General features: G+C 33.6%; 1 protein-coding gene across 2 annotated transcripts in view; it reads right to left on the bottom strand.

The window, feature by feature from the left end:
• The window catches only part of VPS13C (vacuolar protein sorting 13 homolog C), a 174,509-nt gene that overhangs the window by 122,692 nt on the left and 24,500 nt on the right, over positions 1-27,317 (bottom strand). For both annotated transcript variants that reach the window (XM_067749163.1, XM_067749172.1), the window contains exons 6-14: positions 14,670-14,779; positions 12,311-12,370; positions 9,810-9,869; positions 8,370-8,450; positions 7,362-7,419; positions 4,597-4,724; positions 3,084-3,190; positions 2,339-2,510; positions 1,114-1,176 (exon numbers count right to left, since the gene is read on the bottom strand). In XM_067749163.1, the coding sequence (XP_067605264.1) occupies positions 1,114-1,176; positions 2,339-2,510; positions 3,084-3,190; positions 4,597-4,724; positions 7,362-7,419; positions 8,370-8,450; positions 9,810-9,869; positions 12,311-12,370; positions 14,670-14,779 (839 nt within the window). The remainder of the gene's footprint in view (positions 1-1,113; positions 1,177-2,338; positions 2,511-3,083; positions 3,191-4,596; positions 4,725-7,361; positions 7,420-8,369; positions 8,451-9,809; positions 9,870-12,310; positions 12,371-14,669; positions 14,780-27,317) is intronic.

Genomic DNA, 27,317 nt, shown 5'->3' on the forward strand with positions numbered 1-27,317 from the left:
ACTCAATGAGCACTTACTAAGTATATGAATGAACAAGTGCATATGCTTTAATCCCATTTAAAAAAATGAGTATGTGTATAAAGATCTATGACTATAAAAAAGACTGGAAGAATATACAAAAAGTTATTAACAGTAGTTATCTTTAGTGTGTGAGATAAAGGGTATTTGTATTTTCTTTTTTTGTGGATCTTTATTTTCTAACTTTTCTACAATGAGTTTATTGCACTTATAATTTATTTTTTCATTTACCAAAAAAGTCACGTTACAGAATAATAGAAATGACATGGAACAATGAGGACAAGGTACCAAGTGGGATAAGTCAGCAATTACAAAACATTACAAACAGACTGAGTCCAATTTTAGAAAAAAAAGAAAGGAAGAGAAGAGGGAGAGAAGGAGGGAAGGAGGGAAAAAAAGAAAATGTGTTAAAGAAAGGAGGAAGGAAGGGAGGGAAGAGAAAATAAAGGGAAAGAAATGGGGGATACAAAAGCATAAATAACTAGGTACATATGCATGAGAGAAAAACTAGAAGCCTACATATCAAAATGTTAACACCAGCATTCTGTGTTAGTAGGATTATGGATGACTTTTACTTACTTTCTTTTGGGGGGTTAGCAAATTTTTAGTTATAAAATTAGAAAATTTGCCCCTTCATGTTAGTAGGGTTTTCTCCTCCAATATTCCAATTAATTTTCTCCGGAGACTAAATTAAGACATGAAAACTCAACCTTTATTCTCACGTGAGTAAATCTAAACAACTTCCTATGAAACTTATATTTCTTGATCCCAGGTTTAAAGGAGTAGTATTAACATGTTTAAAACATAAAATCAGCTAATAAAAATGATTGACATATATACACTACCATGGGTGAAATACATAGATAGTGGGAACCTGCTGTATAGCACAGGGAGCTCGGCTCAGTGCTCTGTGGTGACCTAGATGGGTGGGATGGGGGGATAGGAGGGAGGTCCAAGAGGGAGGGGATGTATGTACACATATAGCTGATTCATTTTGTCGTACAGGAGAAACTAACCCAATACTGTAAAGCAAATATACTCCAGTTTAAAAAAAAAAAAATTATCATGAAGAAAAAAAAAAGAAAAAAAGATTACCTCAACTTGTGCTTGTTGCCTTGCTAAAATTATGTTAAAAACATCTAGTGGCCTCTCCAAATCCTAAAAAACAAAGAGACACTTGTAAACAAAGAAAATGGTCATTAGATTAAAAACATTTTTTTCTTCTATGATTTCTAGGATTATTCTAGTCCGTGAACAAACAGCATTTGTGATCTATTGAAAGTATAATATATATAAATTTGAATGTACACTTGGCTTTTACATTTTTACGTTTTTGCAATGTGAGAAACAATTTTCCAAGAAAGTAAATGCTTGTTAAATACAATATGAAAATAAGAATTTTAATGAGACCACTATAATACAGAGATAGCCATACATGCAAGTGGAAACAAAAATATTTAGGACGGGGACCTGTTTTAGGTATTAGCCTTATGGTTGTTACTTCTGACTCCCCCTTTTCTGTGTTATTTCACAATCATCGTACCAAAGGCACCTTAATAAAACACAAAATTTAAGAATGTAAAATTCTTCAAATCAAGTACACTAAAGCAGAAACCAACTTGGGGAATTTATGTAAGAGGAATCTAACATGTAGTGGGTGACCTGTGTGTCACATGCTCTATGTGTTATTTCATGCAATTCTCACAACTCTGTAAGACAGATACTGTTTCCATTTTATACATGAGTATACCAGATCTAAGATACTGAGAAACTTGATGCTTTTTCTAATATATAATATTAGTGATTGTTATATATTTCAGAATAACAATTTGATTAACTCTTTATGTTATGAATTTGTAGCAAAAACAGTGATATAATCAAGATCAGATGATATTAATAAGCAAATTATGTGTTTTTCTATATTTCAGAAGGGGGTAAATAAGACTCCTATCTTGAGGATAAGAACTATTTTTTACAAATAATACTTTGAACTCTTAAAAAAAAAGCCACTAACAAAACTAACAATACACATCTAGCTAATATTAAACACATATGTGAACAGCTCTGATATTGATTTTCTAAACATTATTATAAAAACCAAACACATTTCTCCAAATAGTTTACAAGTACCCTGATATTAGGAAGCTTTTTTTCAAAGGAAATAACAGGGGAAAAAATACTCTGCATTTTCCATACAATTCTCTCAAAAAGAGCTCAGTTCTGTTGTTTCTAAAATTATATTTAAATTTAAGTTAAATTAAATTAACATTAAAGGATGATTTAACAAATAATAGCTCTCACCAATATATACAAGATATACCTGAATTTGTTTCTGTATTTCTTCTGGGACTTTAGTCTGGGTTAGCTTATTTTTGTAGGCACTTTTATAACTCTTGAGCAATTGCCTGTGTTTTTTTATGTTACTCCATGACCACATCCGTGTATACCTTCTTATGTGAACTTCAAGAACAGAATCAATTGCATATTTCCACCTGCAAATCAAATTTTGTTAATGCACATTTGAATACGAAGGTTTAAGAAACAGGAGGAAAATAGCTTTGACGTTTTAGAGCTACACTGTTACTCTTTTTGTTCTTATTAACTGTATTCCTATAAAAGCTCAGCGATAACATTTCTATTCCCCAGTACTTCAATTCTCTGACTTAAATAGATTATGAATGGAACAAACCACTCCAGGAAGAGGATATGCCAAAGCAAAATCATAAAGACACAAAATGACATGTTGTGTGAAATTAACAGTATCCCAATATGGTTGCCACACTGGAGTTCATATCCATTACTGAAGGGCAATAAGATCAAAAAAAAGTTGAAAGTCTTGAATACTGAGTTAAGAATTTGGGAATAATCTAGGAGCAGGAGTACAAGAGAACGTGTTTATTAAAAAAAAAGAGTAACAAGAACATAATATAAAAGATATCCCTCTCATGTCTCTAAAAAATTAAGTGGCTTCATTACATGGCTTTAAAGGTCTCTTAGCTCTGAGAGTCCCTAACTATATGATTACATGGTTCTCATAAAATATTTTTTTAAAAATTCTAACTTACCATTGTCGACCATTGGTATGAAGTGGTAAATAAGGCTTATATTTCCTGTAAGGAGCATTTCTAACCATATAATCCACTGATTCCAAAAGGTCAATCATACTTAAGTACTATTAAAACAAAAACCAAGTTAACGTTTGTTACATCACACACATGAATAAACACCAAATTCTGTTATATTTTCAGTATAGTGAGACTTCAAACTCTCTGAACAATGAATATCATAGTTGTCTGGTAATTCAATAATATATTTCATCAGATTTAAGACAACAATGATTATAAGTTGTAAGATAATTTTAAGTTCTACTACAAAAAAAAAACAGTACTGTCAATTAAACTGTCATACCACCAATAATAATATACATCCTATTTTCAAATATATTAAAGTGTGAAATAAATGTAAATCTTAGAACCAATGAAATATGGTATCTGTAACTACTAACATGAAACATGCCGATTCCTAAAACTACATATTTTTCTCTGGACCATCATTTCAAGCAGTTGTTATCTATAAGCTGAATTTCAAATTGCTCCAGAAAATTATTGCATAACTAAAGCAAGATAAAGCTATTTAACCACCCATCTTAACCACCAATACAACAACTCTGTGTGTATCTGGTAAACAGCTCAAATGGAGGGAAACACACACACACAACTATAGGCAAAATAAAGAAGGGAAGTCCAGCTTCTTCTCCATTTTTTCTTAACGCAACTCTACCTAAGAGTTACCACACGGCTATTCAGTACTTAACATGCAGATAGTCTGAATTTAAATGTATTTGTAAGTATAAAATAAACCCCAGATTTTGAAGACTTAAGAAAAAAATAAAAATATAAAATATTGTAACAATTTTTAATTTTGATTACATGTTGAAATGATATTTTGGGTATGTTAAATAAAATGTTATTCATTTTAGTAATTGTTTTCCTCTTTTCTTTATTTTGCTAATGCAGCTACTAGAAAATTTAAAATTACCCATATGACTTGCATTATATTTGTACTGGACTGCACTGGGCTAAAAGCTCAGTTAGCTAAATCTCCCATCCTCCTTTCACTTCCAGTTCTCCAGATGTCTTATCCAAACTCCTTAGGCACATAACCAAACTTGAGAAACAAGTGAAGGAAAAGAAGCTTGCCAACATAGCTATTCTAAAAATTAAGTGAACAATATTTAATGTAAGAGTGTCTGCTATTAAAATCTGAGGAAGAAAAAAACTATTAAAACCCTCCATCAAGAACTGGGAATTAAATGGGAATCATGTCATTCACTATAATGTGGTAAGATTCTCCACCAAGAAGGGAAAAATCAGATAAAATGAAGGAAAACTATTTCTTATATATGGTATTTATTTTCTTTTAAAAATACACATATAATCTATTTTTAGGAGATATATCAAATCTCAACATAACAAACCAAAAGAACCACCAGAGCACTGGAGAAGGAATAATCACAGAGGACAAAAGCCACTGAAATTCAAGGTTAATCAAAGCTATAAATACCAAAATGAATCTTACCTGAGGTTTGGTCAATTCAATGGCAATATTTTGTACTTCTATGTTCCAATCAAGTTTAGGTGTTTTGAGCTCTGTTTCTGCATAAGGATTCATGTAGAGTTTTGCAGAGGCTGATATTGGCTGGAAAACTTATATAACATGGGAAGACGTAAGATATGTTTACATGCCCTTACATATGAGCAACTGTAAATAATTATGAGAACACTGTTACTTTGAAAGTAAAGAAAAATGACCAAAAATATGTAAAAAAAATCACTACCAAAAACTATGTAAGCATCTACTTATCTGCATAATACAAACTGTCAAACTCAATGTAAAAGTGGAATCTCCAAAGAGGAAACTGGCGCTTTATGCTTCTAAGTAAGAAATGTACAAAATATAGACAATCTAATCTTGGTTATTCACAGTCTGTTTAAAATTATGTTTCCCTTCCTTGCTACAAGACATTTAATGATTTTAGTATTCATTAAAAATAATAATACAGGGGGAGGGATAAATTGGGAGATTGGGATTGACATATACACACTACTATATATAAAACAGATCACTAATAAGAACCTACTGTATAGCACAGGGAACTCTACTCAATACTCTGTAATGGCCTATATGGGAAAAGAATCTAAAAAAGAGTGGATATCTGTATATGTATAGCTGATTCACTTTGCTGTACACCTAAAACTAACACAACATTGTAAATCAACTACATTCCAATAAAAATTTAAAAAATAATTACAAAGTATTGCCTGACATGGCCCCCCCCCAAAAAAAATACTAATACAATGTAGGAAACAAAATTTGATTACTTTCCATATTATTTAATCATAGTCAGAATTTAGGAACAGAATCATGAATGAAATTCATATTACCCAGAAAAAAAATTGCCTACTACTTTATAATTTTCAAAATGATCATTACATACATAATCTTAGACTCAACTAAAGGCAATATTTTTGAAGTTGAGAAGTAGTATGAAAAAGCACATTAGGGAAGATGACAGAGCAAAGTAATGTAATAAATTTTAATTGCAAATAGTATTAAAATTATATAAATTGTGGTATCTTACAGTAGTTACAATTTGCATAAGACTGTATAAAAATTTTAACTTATTTAGAGGTTATTTATAAATGAAACATGTCTCAGAAAAAAGTTGTAGATTTTTCTGAACAAGTTCTTTCATGAGTGAAACTAAATGCTCTCACAAACTAACAGTATCCAAAAACTCTGTCATCGCTTAATAGAGAGGTTTGTGGACATAAAGAGGAAGTGCCAGCCAGCTCTCATATAAAGGCAATTAGCTATAAAAGAATAAGAAGAAAACAACAGTGAATGAGAGTAGTATGGAGTATAGAAGAACACTGGCATGAAAGCTGAGAACAAACATCAAGTGGTACACTAAATAAAAACAAAAGAATAGCATCTTTAGAACAAAACTGAAATGGAGAAAATGAATGGGATAAATACAGAGGCAGCTTTGTTAGAGATCTATTTAAAAATAAGTAAAGGTGAGGCTGCCAAGAGATAGAAAAGCTTACTGAAAAAAGATCTCTGGAGAAATATGAATCAAAACAACAATGAGGTGCCCCCTCACACCTGTCAGAATGGATACCATCAAAAAGTCTGCAAATAGCAAATGCTGGAGAGGATGTGAAGAAAGGGGAACCCTTGTGCACTGTCGGTGGGAAATGTAAATTGGTGCAGCCACCATGGAAAACAATATGAAGGTTCCTCAAGAAAAAGCAAAAATAGAACTACCATATGACCCAGCAATTCCACTTCTGGGTATATATCCTGAAAAAATAAAAACACTAATTTGAAAAGATACATGCACCCCAATGTTAACAGCAGCACTATTTACAATAGCCAAGACATGGAAGCAACCCAAGTGCCCATCAACAGACGAATGGATTATGATGCGGTACATATATACAATGGAATATTACTCAGCCATAAAAAAGAATCAAATACTGCCATTTACAGCAATGTGGATGAACCTAGAGAATATTATGCTTAGTAAAATAAAACAGAGAAAGACAAATATATGATATCACTTATATGTGTAATCTAAAAAATAATACAAATGAATGTATATGCAAAAGAGAAACAACTCACAGATGTAGAAAACAAACTTGTGATTACCAAAGAGGAGAGGGAAGGAGAAGGGACAAATTAGGGTTATGGGATTAACAGATACAAACTGCTATACATAAAATAGATAAGCAATAAGGATTTACTGTATAGCACAGGGAATTATACCCACTATCTTATAATAATCCATAATGAAGTATAATCTGTAAAAATACAGAATCGCTAGGCTGTACACCTGAAACTAACATAATATTGTAAATCAACTATACTTCATTAAAAAAAAAAATCTCTGGAGTAGTCAGTCTGTCTTAATACTGCAATAGTGACATGCTCAGATCCTGAATATCAAGATCTCAGAGATTTCGTTATTAAACAAAGAAAAGAAAACCTAATTCCTAAAACAAAGTAGACAATAACAAGGTAGGAAGAAAACATGGAGGTCAAGGGGGTTAACTGTTGGAAGTGAACTACAGCCACAGTGCCCTTCGCACTCTTCAGTGGTGTGTTATAATCTATTTCTAAATACTAAATTATATACCAAATATGCTGTATCATAAAACTAACATAAAAAATTAATACTTTCTCTTTGTCAAAATAACTTTATCAGAAAAAGTAGTTTAAAATAAAGTATTTAATCCCATGCTTCTTATAACATGAAATAAACTTTTACCATTACTTACTGTATTGATGGTTTGGGGGTATATTGTTACTTGTAAGAATTTCACTTTTCAGCTGACCCTAAATAAAAATTTGAATTATATGAGAATGAAAAAGAAAATGCATACATATTCAGACACAAACACAAACACACACAAACACACACACACACAAATTTGGTCCTAAATCAATATCTTTATTCCCATCTTCACAATTATTAGTCTATAAGAAAAACACACTGAGCACTATTTACAGATATATTTCTTTAGAATATTACTTTAGTAGATAATTTTTATAAATTCTAAATATCTGGAAACAAGATTTTAAGACTGTGTTCCCCTTTGACTTAAAATGCGTATATGTGTACATACATATATACACATATATATATATACATACACACACACACACACACACACACACACATCCATGAATTAGGATCTCAAACACTTTCTAGACAAAGGCAAATTAACCTAATGTTACAATATCTTTCTGAGAAATAAAAGATAGAATCTTGGAATTAATTCAATTCAGAAAATTCAACTGTTCTTCCTTTCTCTAAGTAAATAAACATGACTAAGACTGGCTTAGCACGCTTAGTTTTGAAGCAATCGTTCACTATTCAAGAATGCATCATCACAAATGCTTAAAACATTTGCTAAGAACACATTTTTTAGATCTGAAAGGTATCACCTTTCTTTACAATACTCTTCAAGTAATCATTCTCATATGAAACTCCACAACGCAACCAGAATACCATCAAAATGAGAGTGTAAAAAACCATAAACACAGTTTTAACGTGATAGTATAGGTTCTCATCTCACTGTCAAGAGAATGATTTCACAAAGATCTTCAAAATCAAAAGTGCTTTTTTTTTAAAGATAGAGTGATTCCAAAAACTGTGTTGCACACTTCTGACTTAGTTACATACAACTTAAACAAAAGACTGATATCCTGTCCTCATTAAAGACCGCTATGTAAAACAAATCTATGGAGTGTGGTTAGCTCTTCAAGGTACGAACTGAAATTACCAAGATGTGTTCCCTTGACTCCGGGTAAGACATGACGCAGTTAACATTCCAGTAGGCACTGAGACTATCAAGCCGTATAAGCTATAGAAGAAAATGGAAAAGGTCAGGTAACTAACACACTGAAATTATGAATCAATATTAAGAGATTATTCTCATGTTCACTACCCCAAAATTCTCCAGTTGCCATTTTGAACTTTTAAAGGAAAGGAGATATTGCAAAAATGGAGGAAAATATATGTATGTTATACAGAGACTTTATTATTAATCTAGAATTTGCTAAATTGTGCTTCCAGAAACACTATTCCCAAGGGGATTCATTCATTCAGTGATCAAATATTTATTGAGAATTTAGTATTTAACAGACTGTAAATATTTCACTGAATAAGAAATACATAATTCAGGACTTCCCTGGTGGCACAGTGGTTAAGAATCTGCCTGCCAATGCAGGGGACATGGGTTCAAGCCCTGCTCCAGGAAGATCCCACATGTCGTGGAGCAACTAAGCCTGTGCGCCACAACTGCTGAGCCTGCGCTCTAGAGCCTGTGTGCCACATCTACTGAAGCCTGCGCGCCTACAGCCTGTGCTCTGCAATGAGAGACGCCACTGCAATAAGAAGCCCGTGCACCCCAAGGAAGAGTAGCCCCCGCTTGCTGCAACTAGAGAAAGCCCACGTGCAGCAACAAAGGCCCAATGCAGCCAAAAATAAATAAATTTATAAAAAAAAAAAAAAAAAAAAAGAAAGACATGATTCCTCCAGTGGTTACAAATGGCTGTTTCAAGGGAGGGGTGAGGGGAAAGGATTCTATGATGAACAAAGGTGGGGAAAGCTACATACTAAATATCCTTCTTAAAGATTCACAATGTTTATTAGCATATTTAAAGTACTGTGAAGTCCTGGAGTTTAAAACAAAATAAAATGTACCTGTTTAACTATGTACAGCTTTCTACTTTAGTCAGTAATCTTACTTGACCAGAGAATATTTTTTCAACAAATCTGATAATATCTTAATTACCTAATGCTCCATGAAGTACAAAGTGGGAAACATTAATTTTATTCAGTTTCTTTATATTCTAGGTGAAGAATCTAAACCTCAGAATAGGTAAGTTATTACAGAAGGTTGTCACATAGTAAGTAGCAGAGCCAAAACTGGACCCAAAACTTTTAACCCACATTCCAATGGTATATTATACTCCATGAATACAATTTGGGAAACATTAATTTTATCCGGTTTCTTTATATTCTAGGTGAAGAATCTAAACCTCAGAATAGGTTAAGTGATTACAGAAGGTCACATAGTAAGTAGCAGAGCCAAAACTGAACCCAAACCTTTTAACTCATATTCCAATGGCATATTCTGCTCCATCAAGGTTTCTTGAAGAAAATACATTAAGTGTTTGTACTTAGGAAAATAAATGGATTAAAAAGTCTAGTCTAATACCTTGTATATAATTTTTTCTGCTTCATTTAATATGCATGGAGTCCAGTATTCATTTGCAGTCTAAAAGAAAAAAAAAGAGTAACTTTCAAATGAAGTATATGTATCAACAAAACAGTGCTCTAATAACCGTAACAAAATAAATTGGGAATAAAAAGACATTTAGCTAATGATTGCTAATGTTAGTTACCTGTTTCTTTACATATTTGTATTACAAAATCAAAGGAACAGTGAAAATGGAATTGAGGAGGTTCTAATTTAACTGAGTTCATTCATTCAGAAAATAATTACTGAGCTACTCTGTGTCTGTGTGTGGAAGGAATTGGGTATGAATAAAAACAGAGAGCCAGCCTATAAACTATTGAAGAAGGTCCACATTCTTGTAAAAATTAAATAAATAAATAATTATTGCGAAGTAGGAAGAAAACCAGGAGAATATGGAAATCACAGCATGACCATGTTTCTACAAAGTCAGTATGGTCAGCAATGCCAAAAGCTGCTGTGAGATAAACTAAAATAAACTTACTTAAGCGGCCAGGGCATTACCAATGAACTTGTTAAGAGCAGTTTCAGTGGAGCAGTAGAATAAGAGTATAGTGGGTAGGGAGTCATTAGGAGGTGGGGAAATAAAGATAGCAAAGGTAGAGAATTTTCTCACAAACTTAGAAAGAAGAGAAGGAGAAGGCAATAGTTAGATGGGGCCTGGGTGCAGTGGGAGAAGGTTAAGGAGAGGCTTTTTAATTTTAATATAAAAGAGACGCTTGAATGTATTTAAATGCTTAGAAGAAGGAGGTAGGGAAGGGAGAAGAGGGAAGAAGAAGGGTTGAAGATTTAGGAAAGAGAAGGAAATTGACAGAAATAAGGAAGAAAAGGCAAAAGGTAGGAGGGGGTGAGAGAAAAGGGGGAAAAAGTCTCCTAAGGACATGGGGGATGACGGGATCCAGATTAGAGGTGGGAAGATTATCTTAGATATAAAAGTTAGTTTGTAAGTGGAAAGATGGAAAGAAGGAATGGTATAGATACAGAAAGAGTTAAGTTTGCTATTATTGTTGTTATAATAGTCAATGTAGTAGTTGAAGCAGAAACTGAGCCAGACAATGTACCAAATGCTTTACACAAACTATCTAATTTAATCATCACAAAAACACTAAAATATAGGTACTATTGTATCAATGAATGAAGGCTGGATAGAAGGAAACCAACATGATAACCAGTTCAGTAATGTGTCACAGGTGCTTTGATAAAATATAATGGGGAACATAAAAGAAGGAATGGTAACTTCTAAAAGTGAAGTAAAAAAAAAGAATGAGAAAGACGGTAGTATCGGAAGGAACTATTAAAGCCTGAATAGAATCACCAGGCAGATTAAGGGAAAAGAATAACGCAGGCAAAGAAAACCATATGAACAATCTGAGCAAAGATACAGAGGATCAAACAACAGCACACACTAAGGAAACTACACACCATCCTTAGAATGCCTGTTATCAGTCAATGGGAACTGTGTGACTATTTTGTATTTTTCATTTGGTCTTCTAGAATCTCAACATTAAACAGTGAGTTCACTTATGACTAATATTGCTGGTCTCATTTTTCTGGAACAATTCTCTCTCTGCCTTTCAGAACACAGATTCTGGTTTCTTTAGAAGTGTTATAGTATTATTTCTTTTTTATTGAAAGCTACTTCAAATTCATTTTGGAAACAAGCAGAGGATAAACAGTGTATTAAACACTAGGTTCCTTGACTCCCTTTCCTTTGTTTCTCCAGTACCTTTTCTTTCATTTTTCTGCTTTGATCTTCAACTGATGTATACCTCTACTTCTCTGCATGCATGTATCTTCTTAAGGCCTCCATGTAACAATGTCCTTTTTCTGTTTAATAGTCTACTTCTCTTTCTTTTTTTCTTCGTCTTCTTTCCCTACTAAGGCCCTCTTCATATAACTAATCAAAAGGCAAAAATGTACCCAGTATGATCTACTGCTCACTGTCCTTAACTTTAAAACATGTTTCCTACCACTTAGTTGTCCATAATAGTAAAAAAATGTCCAACCTGGATATACACACTCTATATCCTTAAAGACCTTTAAGAGGAAAACCAAACTGCATTATAAAATACTTAATCAAAATAAATTAGCTTATGTACATTTCAATATAATAAACAGATACAATGTATAAACTATTTGGAAATTATATTATGGACAATAACATGACTATAGAAATCTATCTTCCCCTAATTTACTAAAGATTTAAGATACAGCTTTTAATACTTTCAAAACACTTGTTCTTGATATTTTGAAATCTGTTAAATTCAAAGGTAAATCAAAATAATTAGAGACTATAATAAAAGTATCACTAAAAGTTGTAAATTCCTAGAAAAGCTGTAGAAAGATTACACGTAAAAATAAAACAGCTATTTGTAGTAATAGCTGATTTTAGGAAATTCACCCCGTGACTTGAGAATGATATTTCACAGGTTCCACAGAAATTTTAAATAAGGTAACTTTACCAATAGACTAAGTTCTCCCAGTGTGACACCAAATGAAAGAGGCCGCTTTGGATCTGTTACCTATCAAAGACAAAAAGGTGACATTAAAATATACTGATAGTGAGGGTAAATCCATTCTCCACTCTACAATAGGCAACATAGGACAATGAGTTTAAAAGTAACGCAACCAAACGGATTTGTGTAAAAGAAAGGGAAGGAAGACAGTAACATGGCTGGGATTTTCCATATTTTGTAGGCATGACACTAACATGATACTTTCCTAGTGGAACTATTTTCTTACTAGAAGTGAGAAGATTCACTCACTAGGACTAAACAGACTCTTGTCTACATAGTTTAAAAGAGACAGTCTCTTTATGTATATACCGTTAAAGATGTTCTCCATAGATAAATAAAACAAGGAGTTGCAGGTAAAACCATGCCACTAAATTATTTTTAAAACATTTAAGATTTTCACATTTAGAAATGTGAACTGTCTATTTAAGCCTTTAATTTCCCGGACACTTTAAAAATGGTTTGTTAGAAGATGCTTCAAGATTCTTAACGTTTAATTTCCTCAATCCCTTAACTCAAAATATGCCAATGTTAAACTTCTATTTCTCATCTTCAATACCTAAATTATATTTATACACAGTGCTTAAACTGTGCCATGGTGTGTACGATGTCATTGTTTTCGACATCTCAAAGATGTCCAAAAGTCAGTGTTTTTTGGTCATGAAAGAAAATAGGGAAACTAGAGAGAGGAGAAAAATCATGTTCTAAATCATCCACCACAGACTTGAGTTTAGTCACCTAAATGCATGCTCTGGTATAGCTGCAAAGCACAAAGAGCTTTGTGAGCTTTGTTTTTAATATTAGATATATTATGATTTGCGGCAAAATGTATTTCCCCTCATTCCCATATTCATCTTTTTATACCTATGGATATCAAGCTCAAAATAACTTGCAGTTATTTCAGAAGGAACTTTAATAAAACACAACTCCTCAGCTGCTAATGCACTACCCATAAATTACTGCTATCATACAAAGAACATCTTTATGATAATCATACTTTTCCTCCCCCCATTTCTATATTTTTCACTATCCTTCTAGACACAATAATTAAGGTAATCACATTGAAAGAGGCAATAGAAGGAAGATCCCTTTGTGCTTTTAATTTTTTTCCTTTAGGTTATTTTAATATATTTTGTCGCTGACACCAATTTAAATGTAATTGATACTACTTGTCCCACTCCTATGCATCTCTGTATTTCTTCATTAAAGAGAAAGAAATAATGTACCTTTTGAATTGTATTTGCTCAATAAAAAAGCTTAGTTTAAGTTTAAACTGAGATTATCATTCACCAACATGCCATTAGCTTTAAGAATAATTCTTTTACTTCCAAGATGGGGTGAGTCAATTTTATTTTTCTAAGTTTGTTTTAAACAAGGAGATTTATTATTTTGGTTTTTAGACATTATTTGTTAGCAAAATTCAGTGTAATGACTACAGAAAAACCAAAACATAAAAGTCAGTGTAAGATAGAGATGGTGTTGTATCTTGAAAAACCACAGGTGTGTCTTACTGAATATTAAGTTACAAAAGGAACTTATCAGGAAAGTAAAATAAATTCTATACATGGCAGTATGACTTTAATTCAATCCAAACTTAAAGCAAACAAAAAAGAAAGCAAACTCATTTTTGGAAAAGATGAAAAAGCATTTCCAATTTGTTAGGTAAATGAAAAAAATTCAAGGCTTCTCATGTATGTTTCGAACTTTAAGACAAAGCAGTGCCTATTAAGTTCAAAATATTTGTTACATTTTAACTAAAATTAATCAGTAAAATAGTTCTTAATCAACTAATGTTAAACTGTTGCTTATAAGTGAAGTGTGGTTTCTAAATATTGCTACACATGTGTGTGAGTAGCTGTGGGTGTTAAAATCCAACATGGTGGAAAGTAAAGTGAATGAGACTAGCAGCCAACTGACCCAAATTTTAGTCCCCTCTCTACCAACTACCATTATAAACGATTACTTCATCACCTCTGGAAACTAATTTTTTGTTATTAATAAAAAAAATTAGTTCCTTAAAGTTATATTAGTCTGTCTTTAAACAAAATTCAAAATAAATGATAGAGAAAAATCCAAAAATCTCTTAAATTAGCTTTAGAAAGGAACATATGGAAGTTTTATGATATATGTACACACATTAATGCCGGATGAAAAAAGCCTAACACAAGGAAGGAGATATGGTAGTGTACTAATCAGGAAAAAAAATCTATCTTGGATTCAAAATTGCTATTTATGGGCAAATCAAGAATTAGTGTCATAAAATACACACTTAATTACTAACTTAAACCAAGTAAACTAAGTTACTTACATCATCTTCATATTTAATGTGAATGTCTGTGATTTTTACTTGTACATTTTTAATTACTTGAGTTGCCAATTTTTCCAACAATGTATCCTTTTTGGCTTCTTTTGGTTTATCTATAAAAAACAGGAAAACACAAGTTCAAGACTTGAAATTCTCCAACAGAGGGCAGAGAGCAGAAGCAAGAAGAACTACAATTCTCCAGCCTGTGGAAGGAAAACCACATTCACAGAAAGATAGACAAAATGAAAAGGCAAAAGACTTTGTACCACATGAAGGAACAAGATAAAACCCAAGAAATGAAGTGGAGATAGGCAACCTTCCAGGACAAGAATTCAGAATAATAATAGTGAAGATGATCCAGGACCTCAGAAAAAGAATAGAGGCAAAGATCGAGAAGATGCAAGAAATGTTTAACAAAGACCTAGAAGAATTAAAGAACAGACACCTAGAAGAGTTAAAGAACAAACAATCAGAGATGAACAATATAATAACTGAAATGAAAAATACACTAGAAGGAATCAACAGCAGAATAACTGAGGCAGAAGAATGGATAAGTGACCCGGACGACAATGGTGGACTTCACTGCCACAGAAGAGAATAAAGAAAAAAGAATGAAAAGAAATCAAGACAGCCTAAGAGATCTCTGGGACAACATTAAACACAACAACATTCACATTATAGGGGTCCCAGAAGAAGAAGAGAGACAGAAAAGACTTGAGAAAATACTTTAAGACATTATAGTCAAAAACTTCCCTAACATAGGAAACGAAATAGCTACCCAAGTCCCGGAAGCACAGAGAGTCCAGGCAGGATAAACCCAAGGAGAAACAAGCTGACACACATAGTAATAAAACTGACAAAAATCAAAGAAAAATTATTGAAAGCCACAAGGGAAAAACGACAAATAACATACAAGGGAACTCTCATACGGTTAACAGCTGATTTCTCAGCAGAAACTCTACAAGCCAGAAGGGAGTGGCATGATACATTTAAAGTGATGAAAGGGAAGAACCTACCACCCAGATTACTCTACCCAGAAAGGATCTCATTCAGATTCGACAGAGAAATCAAAAGCTTTACAGACAAGCAAAAGCTAAGAGAAATCACCACCACCACACCAGCTCTACATATAAATATATATGCACCCAAAATAGGAGCACTTCAATACATAAGGCAACTGCTAACAGCTATAAAAGAGGAAATCAACAGTAACATAGTAATAGTGGGGGACTTTAACACCTCACTTACACCAATGGACAGATCATCCAGACAGAAAATTAACCAGGAAACACAAGCTTTAAATGACACAATTGACCAGAGAGGATTAATTAATATTTATAGGACATTCCATCCAAAAACAGCAGATTACACTTTCTTCTCAAGTGCACAAGGAACATTCTCCCAGATAGCAATCTTGAGGAAAAAAAATGGAGCTGGAGGACTGAGACTCCCTGACTTCAGACTATACTACAAAGCTACAGTAATCAAGACAATATGGTACTGGCACAAAAACAGAAATATAGATCCATGGAACAGGAGAGAAAGCCCAGAGATAATCCCACACACCTATGGTCAACTAATCTATGACAAAGGAGGCAAGGATATACAATGGAGAAAAGACAGTCTCTTCAATAAGTGGTGCTGGGAAAACTGGACAGCTACAGGTAATAGAATGAAATTAGAACACTCCGTAACACCACACACAAAAATAAACTCAAAATGGATTACAGACCTAAATGTAAGACAGGACACTATAAAACCCTTAGAGGAAAACATAGGAAGAACACTCTTTGACATAAATCACAGCAAGATCTTTTTTGATCCACCTCCTACAGTAATGGAAATAAAAACAAAAATAAACAAATGGGACCTAGTGAAACTTAAAAGCTTTTGCAAAGCAAAGCAAACTACAAACAAGACGAAAAGACAAACCTCAGAATGGGAGAAAATGTTTGCAAACAAATCAACGGACAAACGATTAATCTCCAAAATATATAAACCGCTCAAGCAGCTCAATATTAAAAAAACAAACCAAATCAAAAAATGGTCAGAAGGCCTTCCCTGGTGGCACAGTGGTTGACAGTCCGCCTGCCGATGCAGGGTTCACGGGTTCGTGCCCCGGTTTGAGAAGATCCCACATGTCGCGGAGCGGCTAGGCCTGTGACCCATGGCCGCTGAGCCTGCGCGTCAGGAGCCTGTGCTCCGCAACGGGAGAGGCCACAACAGTGAGAGGCGTGCGTACCGCAAAAACAAAACAAAACAAAACAAAACAAAAAATGGTCAGAAAACCAATCAAAAAATGGACAGAAGACCTAAATAGACATTTCTCCAAAGAAGACATACAGATGGCCAAGAAGCACAAGAAAAGCTGCTCAACATCACTAATTATTACAGAAATGCAAATCAAAACTACAGTGAGGTATCACCTCACACCAGTTACAACAGGCAACATCAGAAAATCTACAAACAACAAATGCTGGAGAGGGTGTGGAGAAAAGGGAACCCTCTTGCACTGCTGGTAGGAATGTAAATTGATACAGCCACTATGGAGAACAACAGTATGGAGGTTCCTTAAAAAACTAAAAATAGAATTACCATATGACCCAGCAATCCCACTACTGGGCATATACCCAGAGAAAACCATAATTCAAAAAGACACATGCACCCCAATGTTCACTGCAGTACTATTTACAATAGCCAGGTCATGGAAGCAACCTAAATGCCCATCGACAGACGAATGGATAAAGAAGATGTGGTACATATATATGAGGGAATATTACTCATCCATAAAAAGGAACAAAAGTGGGTCATTTACAGAGACATGGATGGATCTAGAGATTGTCATACAGAGTGAAGTAAGTCAGAAAGAGAAAAACAAATATCGTATATTAATGCATATATGTGGAACCTAGAAAAATGGTACAGATAAACCGGTCTGCGGGGCAGAAATAGAGACACACGTGTAGAGAACAAACGTATGGACACCAAGGCGGGGAAGTGGCGGGGGTTGGTGGTGGTGTGATAAATTGGGAGATTGGGATTGACATATATACACTAATCTGTATAAAACAGATAACTAATAAGAACCTGCTGTATAAAAAATAAGTAAGATTCAAAAAAAAAAGAGTTGAAATTCTCACATAGTTCATAATCAATGACCAAACGATAGCTAAGGCATTACTCAATGGAAATTACAACCTATTCCAGTGTCCTTCTTTTATTTTAGATTTTAGATTTTAATATGCATTTCCAAATTAAAACTTATTTTTGAAGTTACACTGTAATCTAACATTCATTTGACCTTTGAAGACAGAAATTAAGTGGCAATGTGTATAAATAACACGTGGCATAAAAACTACTTTTACCTACCTTTTGAGCGATCAAGACCTTTAAAAGGTTTCTTAAAATGTTTTTTGTGCTTTTTACGTTTACGTCCTTCTCAGTGGAAGCATTTTAGTGAGAAAAGGATAAAATTCAAGTTAGCAGATGAGAGGACAGAAAAGAAAACAAGAGACTTCTTCCTGACAGCAAATTTTGGTACAACTCACCTTACTTTATTCTAAACTGATCTGTTATTTCAATACAAGCAGAAATTCAAACCTTCTTTAGTCTAGAATAACCTTCTTTAAGCTAGAAAATAACTTGGCAGGTGCAATTATACAAAAATTGGGTAAAATAGCCATACAGAATGCCCTTTATAATATTTATGACTGCTTACAGTATGAAGTTTAATTTCAGCATTACCAAAATATTGGAAATGTAATAATGACAGGATAAAAAGACTTTCAGAGAAAGGTTTTGATAAGTGTGTGGTAGGAACACAGGAACACAAATGAAATGAATGGGTAGGCTGCCGACAGATGACTTCCTCTGGATGATACACCTCACAAGCAGAATACTTTAATAACTTGAGGACATAAATAATACAAAAAGGGCAAAAAAAGTACATGGACTTGTACACTGAAATTAGCTTAATAATTCCTTTAACACCTCATCCACTTTTATTTGGCACTGCCTCACTTCATGGCATTAACCCAAACCTATCTTACCCAACTTACAAATCGTTACATTCAACTGCCTATTACACATCAACTCCAGTCCACGCTCTTGGGGCAGCCTCTGTATGGTCTCCCCTGCCTCCAGTCTCCACTGTTACCGCCAACCTAACATCCTTCTATACCGCCACCAGACTTGCATCTTCTAAAATACTATTCAGGCCTGTTAATTCCCTGCTCAAAATTCTTTTAAAGGCTCTCTGCAGCCTGCCAGATAAAATGAGAAAGTGTTTGCATGACACAAAGGTCCTTTCATGATCCGACCCCTATCACCCTGTCCTGTTCTATCTTCTGCCACTCATCCTTGCACTGGATACTTCAGGAATACTACTTACACTTTCCAAAACAAACCGTAACTTTCTAACGCCTAATGCCTCTACATGTTTCATTCCCTGAACTTGGTTTCCTCTCCGTGAAGTTCTTTACCAGGCAAATTCCTAGGAGGCTTCCAAATCTCAGGTCCAGCACTACAGCCTGTGTGAAGCCTTCTTTGACTCTTCCAAGCATCTCCAAGGCCATCTACCCCTGCACCTTATATAGACTTCCATTAAGCAGTGATTACACTGTATTTGAAGTGTTTGCACAACTGTCTTGTTACCAGGCAGGAGTCTTCATTAGGACAGGAATTATCCTAACATCCAGGCACAAAGCACATGATACGTATCTGTTCAAATGAATCAAAAAAATCCACATCTGAACATTATAATAAAAATATAAGCTCAGTTAATGTACATATATTTGAGAGAATATACATGATATTTAGCTTAAAATTTTAAATTCGTTCTTCCTTGATATTTTAAAGCAAATGGTCCTGTCACTACAAAAAACTAAGAATCAAATCCTGGGTTTTAAGAATAAAACCCTAAGTTTCAAGAAGAAAATATTTAATAAACGTATAACAAAATCTGGACTTTGCTATTACCAGTAGTTCTTGTCACAGTGATGTTCCCTAAGCCTTTTTCATTTATAAATTAAACATTCAGAAAAAGACTTAAGTTCTCAACGAAATACCATTTGAAAAGAAACAGCTAAGAAAGCCAGAGTAGCCCTGAAAACCATCCCACTTAAGTAGAAAGCTTTTGGAGACAGGAGTTCAGCTGCCTGGGTTTAGAATCTACCATAACTCACTCTTCTCACCTGACCTCCTATTATCTTTCTGGTTTCACATTTGTTCTAGCACCTTGTTCTGTCTTTGATCTCAGTGTTAGATGCACCACGTTTAAACATCTTCAAATAGTTGCAAAATCTAATCTGAGTACTACATATTTCTTAAGAGAGAGTTTCTGTTTAATCAGATGGACAATAAATTCATGATCCCCAGTCACTGTCTAAAGCCGTTCTCAAATGTTTTGGTCTCAGGGTTCCTTTAACACACTTACAATTTAAGAACCTTAAATAGCTTTTCATTAGTGTGGGTTACAGCTATTGGTATTTACCATATTGGAAATCAACACTGAAAATCTTTTTAAAATTAACTCATTAAAAAACCCATTATGTGATAGTACAGTTAACATGTATTTATGAAAAATAACTATATTTTCCAAACAAAAAGTTGTAGTGAGAAGGGTGGCATGGTTTTACAATCTTACAAATGAATTTAATGTCTGGCTTAGTAGAAGACTGCTGGATTCAAATATCTGCTTCTGCCTTTGCTCTTTTGGTATATGTTGTTTAGATTGAAGTATGTGAAGAAAATCTGACCTAACTACAGATACGTAATACGAAAAGGAAGGAACATCTTCACGGTCTTTTCATGCAATTATGGATACTACACCAAACTCAACTAGTGATAGCTTCTTAAAGTTGCACCTTGGAAACTGAAACTCTGTCAGTGTATCTTTCGTCTGAATTAAAATCAGTCTACCTTGCTCTTTTATACATTCATAATTTTTTACCACCCACTGATAATATGGAAATATTGCTTCACTGAATTATGCAGATCTTACAAACACTGAGTCACTTTATTATTTAATATCAAAAATCACATTGTTAACACGACCACAACTCTCATCAGAAAAGTCTTTTAAGTATGGGAAGCCATCAAGCTCAAAGTGGCAAATACGAATTCCCCAAAATTCTAATTTTTGTTCAGAAACTCAAATCTTTTTGCTGGCAACAAACACTGTCAGTTGTTTTTTCTTAAAGTTGTATTGTTGAAATGTCTACCAAACACCCAAATCTGAGTAATAATAGTCTGTCAGCCGTTCTTCCAAATAAAATGGCTTTCCATGAAAAAAGCAACTGGTTTCACTGACAACCCAAACAACTGCACAAGTATTTTTCCTTGAGACAATTATCCTGCTTCAGTCTGCAGAAGTACCTTGTGTATGCTTCCTCTTTTGTCACGAAACTTCAAAGACACATATGCTCAAGAGCTGTAATTTATTAAAATTTTTCTATTTCATCAATGATATTCTTAAGTAAAATTGGTGCTTTTTCCATTTTATTTTGTTTTTTACTGTGAGTGATTGGTAAGGAACAATACAATGGCTCCTAATAGTATAGTTCAGTGCCACTGCCTCGATTCATGCTAAGGCAGCCAGCAATTTTACACAACATTACTTTTGCACCATCAGCACCAATGTCAACATAGTGAAACATCAAATAATGTCTTAGCATTATTATGAAAATAGTTTTGACTTTTTGAAAACCACTGCTCTAGAAGTTTTGGGTTGTTTGTTTGTTTGTTTTTTAACGAGGAAGGAATATACACTCAAACTGAAAACTACGAAAGGATTATAAAGTACACACAAAGTCCTGGACAACTAAAGGTATCATCAACAAACTTATTCTCATTTCAGAATCATCAAATTCTAGGCCTAGTTTTTTTATCCAGGCTAATATACCTTTTTGGAATAAAAGGAAACTCTGAATCAATGAGGTTTTACTTTATAGTGACCTCTGTCTGTTTTGTTTTGTTTTTAGCAATGCTGCCCAATGATTTTGTTACAAGTTTGAATGGGCCAGTGGAATTCATTTGTATCCTGGAGGCAGGTTGCTCCTAGTAGGATCAGAAAACACTGCCCCTGGCAGACTACAGAAAGCTGGTTCAATTACAACCTACAAAACTGGACAGTGACCCATGAGTATCCCCATGCTATCTTTTATATTAAACAAAGTGACTCAAAGACAAATTAACATAGTCAGCCACACTTACTCAAGGGGCAAATTTGTACAAAGAGAAACTCCTTTCAGGGTAATTTCATTCAATGCTGTGAAATCTGCATGCAACTTATTCTTCCATTTGTCATAATGAACCTAAACATTAAAGAAGTTTCTAACAGCAAAAGTAATTATATCAGGGCTTCCCTGGTGGCGCAGTGGTTGAGAGTCCGCCTGCCGATGCAGGGGACACGGGTTCATGCCCCAGTCCGGGAAGATCCCACATGCCGTGGAGCGGCTAAGCCCGTGAGCCACGGCCGCTGAGCCTGCGCGTCCGGAGCCTGTGCTCCACAACGGGAGAGGCCACAACAGTGAGAGGCCCGCGTACCGCAAAAAAAAAAAAAAAAAAAAAAAAGTAATTATATCATAGTGCTTATTATTGTTTACATTTTGAGATAGAGACCCCACTTACCATTTAATCAAAAGAAATTTTAAGTGTGACTGAGCTAATATAACAAATTCCTGAAAAGTTATAGGGAATACAGTTAAATAAATCAAATTACTGTGTAAAATATTAGAAATTATTATTTTAATGCGCTTGGTAAACTTCCTAGGATACAAAAGAATCCTACTGTAAATCTTAAAGCAGTGAGCCTTCAAATTTGCCTTTTGTGAGGCTGTCCAGGACAGTAGTCTACAAGGTGCCTCCAAAGCTACTACAGAGGTGAAGCAAATCAGGGAGGACATGAGAAGAAAGTCACAGAAACATCTCTTATCAAGGTTCTAAATAAAGTCTCACTCAAAAAATAAAAGGTTCCAATTTATTGCTTTTTAAAAGTCTGAAAACCACTGCTATAGGAGAGGAATTGCTTAATTGAGAAACTACTATTCTACAGAACTAAAGTCAAAAAGGCAGTCCAGATTTGTAAGTTATCTATAGATCAAACTGTAAGCTTCATAAGGGCAGTGGATTGTGTCTGTTTCACCTCATGAATATTCAGCATCCAGCATAGTGCTTGCTACTAGAAGACATTAAGTATTTGGTGAATGAATAAAATGCTGAAGGTAGAGAAAAGGAAATGATGGTAAAGGGGAAAAACATGAATTACATTTCCATATTTTCTAAAAGGATGACACGTCATATGAACTCCATTAAAAGCACAAGCATGGATAAGAATATAATTTTGTATGTAGCTGAATATAATTAACCATGCATACCCACCAGGCTTGATGTCCTTGTAAACAAAGTTTTCCAAGCCATATATGAACTCCCCTGAATGTGCGCCTGCATCCGCATGGCAGCGATAACCAAAATGCAAAGCGTTTAAAAGACACCTTTAATTTTACACATAAAATATGTCTAAACTTCGTTCAAAGAATTAGAAATCATGTAACAGAACAAGTAAAATCCAGTGACACCAAAACAACTTACTTCTAAGGAAATATTTTCAGTGACACCATTTTCATTCTTTCAACATATAAACTTTGTTTTCATAACATTAAAACAAAAATTCTTAATAATTAAAATAATAATTTCAAATTAAGCAAAACAGACAAATATCAATTATGGCTAATGTCTCATTGATTTGCCAAATTTTCAAAGAAAGCAAAAATCTGTTTTGGTTCCCTTTTTCCCCACCATTTTGCCCATTTTCAGAATGAAATATTGCTGTGATATTTACGCTAATTTTAGAGTCAGCTGAAATGAATTCATCTTACTTTAGTGTATGTTCCCTTTCAGACACATTGTCTGAATCCCTTCTATCCATTCTTGTCAGTGATGGCTAGGTAGCACCATCTTCCATTTCCCTCCTCAAATCCAGCCTAAACACCACTACAAGCTTACCTTCCTAAAACACAGCTGTGATCACATCACTCTCCGGATTTCTTTTAAAAAAGTAAAACTTACTTTCTCACTGACTACCAATTAAAGTCCATTATAAACCAGAGTCAAGAACCAGACTGAGTTCAAATTCTAGCTCTGTCATTTTCCAGCAGCATAACCTAGAACAAGTTATTTAACTTCCAGCTTTCTCAACTATATAATGGGAACAATAAAAGCCTTTATATCATAGAATTTTGACTATTAAATGAGTAAGCTGACATAAAGCATTTTGAAGAGTGACCCGCAAATAGTAAATTCTCAATAATTATTGTCATCACCATCATGGCATTCAAATCTCTTAAAACTGACCTAAACTTAGCTTTCCAACTCACGTCCGGCTGTGCTATCAAACTTCCAAATTCTTAGCTGCTCCCCATACATGCTCTACATTTTTTCTTTTCACTGTCCCCTTTACCATCACTGTCCCCTTTACCTAGAATGCCCTCTCTCCTTTCTGCATACTCATCCTTTAGACTCAGCTGAAATATATACCTTCAGTGTCCACCCTGATCTCTGGCTGAACGTAATATGCCCATTATGAACTCCCGTAACACTCTTAGCTATAGCTCTTTGATAAGACTCAACACTCTCTCCTATTTATCACTATACATGAAGTCTTTCAACAGTAGGCTCCAGGAATTTTCTAATTTTTGTGTTTCCAACAATCTGTTGAACAGAATAGCATCAGACTTCTCAAAAGTACCTGGAAGTTAGAAGATTTTGCCTTCAAAATTCTAATTTTAAACCCAGCATTCTATCCCCAGCCAAATCAAACAAGTATGGAAGTAAATTACAAATCTTTCAGACTTGAAAGGATTTTTAAAATTATATCCAGTGTATCCTTTCTTAAAAGTTATTAGAAATGTTCTAGCAAAACAAAGGAACAAACTAAAAAAGAACAAAAGGCAAGGGACCCAATGAATTAAAACAGAAGAGCAGTGAAGACCAGTTCCAGGATGACAATTATGCAGCAGAACTAAAAAAACAACCAGTTCAGAGAAAGATCTCCAAGAGGGACAGGGGGACAGGGAGAGGACAAACAAATGGGTTTGGCCAATTGGAAAATAACACTGATAGTCATATGATAAATAGATTTCATGTAGTACACAAAAGAATTGAAGATAAATTTACAAAGAAGACCAGGCAAGAAGCATTTACAAATTCAAGAAAAACAAAAGGCTACATAGCAAAGGAAATATAATCACAATACATTATTTGACCTATGCAGTGAATAATAATTATATTGTCATAGTAATGTAAATTTTGACTCGTAATTGGACAAAAATTATGATATAACCATATTGTGAGAAGACAGAAAGGGGAATTTAGGGTGAAAAAATTGTAGGAGAGGTGAACTCCTTAACTACTGTAACAGGAAATCCAAAATAGTGCCTTACATTAATACATTAGACAACAAAGAAAGTTAGTATTTCTAAAATAGATGGTTCCCTCTAAGGAGTGGATCTAGAGGGTAGAGAATGGTGGAATACGAAACTGACATTTTTCATCATAAGTCTTTTTGGAAAAATTATTTGATTTTAGAGTTAATGTTAACTCTAAAATTTTAGAGTTTTTGATAAAATTAACATTTTAAAATACAGAATCTATATAGTATTTAAAAATCTTTTGGCCTCACTAGGAATTTAATATTTCCCTTTACTTTACAATAGCCTTTCCAGGAAAATAAGCTCACTACAATGAAATAAAAGAAGAAAAATATCAAGAAAGTTTATTTTTACAGTTAAGCAAGCTCTCTAGAAATGAATTTATATTTCAATTTTCTTTTTTTCCCACATAATAGTGGGCAGTACTTTATTTTAACAAATGAAAGAAATTAAGTAAAAATAATTTTTTAAAGCAGATCAGCCTGAGGACTCTATTTTCATTTTTATCATCTGGTGCTTATAATTGAATCACTTCCTCTCCTTACCTCCTAGTCTCTATACATACACGACAGTGCTTTTAAAATCAAGAAATAAGTGGAAAAATAATAAGTATGAAAAATAAAGTATGGTAATCAAGTCAAAACTATTAATTAATAATGGTGAAATAGAAAGCACCTAAAGGCCAGGGTTGTCTTATCATTCGTACGAATAACATTACATGAACGTAGGATCCATATTCACACAAACTAGAAAAAATACTTATATGCAGTCAAGATAATTAAATGTATTTCTTGACAATTAAAGGAAAAAACCTCTATCAACATATTTCCCAATTCCTGAATTCATCTTTTATACTCAGAAAAACATTTTTCTGACAAATCTAATGTAATAATGTTAAAACTGAGTTTCACTTTCTGAATTTTAGTTCTACCCAAAAAAACCTAAATTTTATCATCCAAGAAGCTACAATGTAATGATTATATATTATATAAGCCTAACGGCCCCATTTACACAAGCTTAATACTACAGATGTTCATCCCCTATATATTTATCATATCATCCTTAATAGCCTCTCTGCCAGACACAAACATATAAGTTTCCCTAAGTATTGAAAACCCAGGAGTCAAAATTTCATAGGCACTTAATACAAAATGTATAGCAGGTTATCATTTTGCTGATTGTCAACTACTAAAACAGGAGAGAGTATATACCATGCTTTTTCTTATAGTTCACTGGAAACACTAAAATATTTTTTAAGCAATCACAGCTATTTCCATTCCAAATAAAAAAAATAATGAGTTTGGGGTTTGTTTCTCAAGAGGGAAAATATAACTTAATTATACATATTATAAATTATTATAAGTGTATAACTACATCTTATAGCAATATATCCAAGCATATATAAATACACCTATTGATGACTACATATAATTATATATATTTGTGTTAAGAAAACAGATTGAATCTGAATTGATTCAAGAAAGAAATAAATAAAATTTTAGTGCTCTCCAAGCCTTTTTCCTCATTTTTATAAAACTACTTCTAATTAACCAAAATTGAATAAAAAGAAATACTCACACTGAACTGTCATAAAACAAAACCACTACCACCTTGCTTTATCTGGTACATAAAAGTACTAGAAATGAAGAAAACTGTTTTCATGGAAATATAGATCCTTAAGTTTCAGCAGAAACATAAAATATGGTTAAATATGAAAAGCGAAAGGAAAAAACACGTTTAGGCTTTTAAAAAATTCTACCATTAAGACAGCCTCTGTATTTTAAGTATTTAGTACTTTTTTGTAAAAGAATCAGTAATTCTGAGTAAGAGAAAAACACTTGTGGCAAAAAGAATTAGAATCATTAATAAAGAATTTTAATCAGCAAGCTATTTTTAAGAGAGATTTCTTATTGATTTAAATAAATATCAGCAGCTTAAGCTAGGAAAGATAACTTATTATAATATCTAAACATAATTTTTGTCATTTCTAACTCAACATTTGCCATATTTTTTAAGAGAGACCAAAGAGAAATGCCTTAACATTTTTAGTACCATCTTCTTTCATCACAGAAATATATAAACATGCTACCGAATGACACAAAAATGATGTAAAATGCTATAACTCTCACACCCCAATCTGCAATTGGGGTATGATTTGACTTGAAAGAGAAAACCAAACTTGGAAAGGCTTGGAAAACTCCTTCAACTCACCATCCTACAGACT

This window comes from Pseudorca crassidens, chromosome 1 (assembly GCF_039906515.1).
Source record: "Pseudorca crassidens isolate mPseCra1 chromosome 1, mPseCra1.hap1, whole genome shotgun sequence".
Lineage (NCBI taxonomy): Eukaryota > Metazoa > Chordata > Mammalia > Artiodactyla > Delphinidae > Pseudorca > Pseudorca crassidens.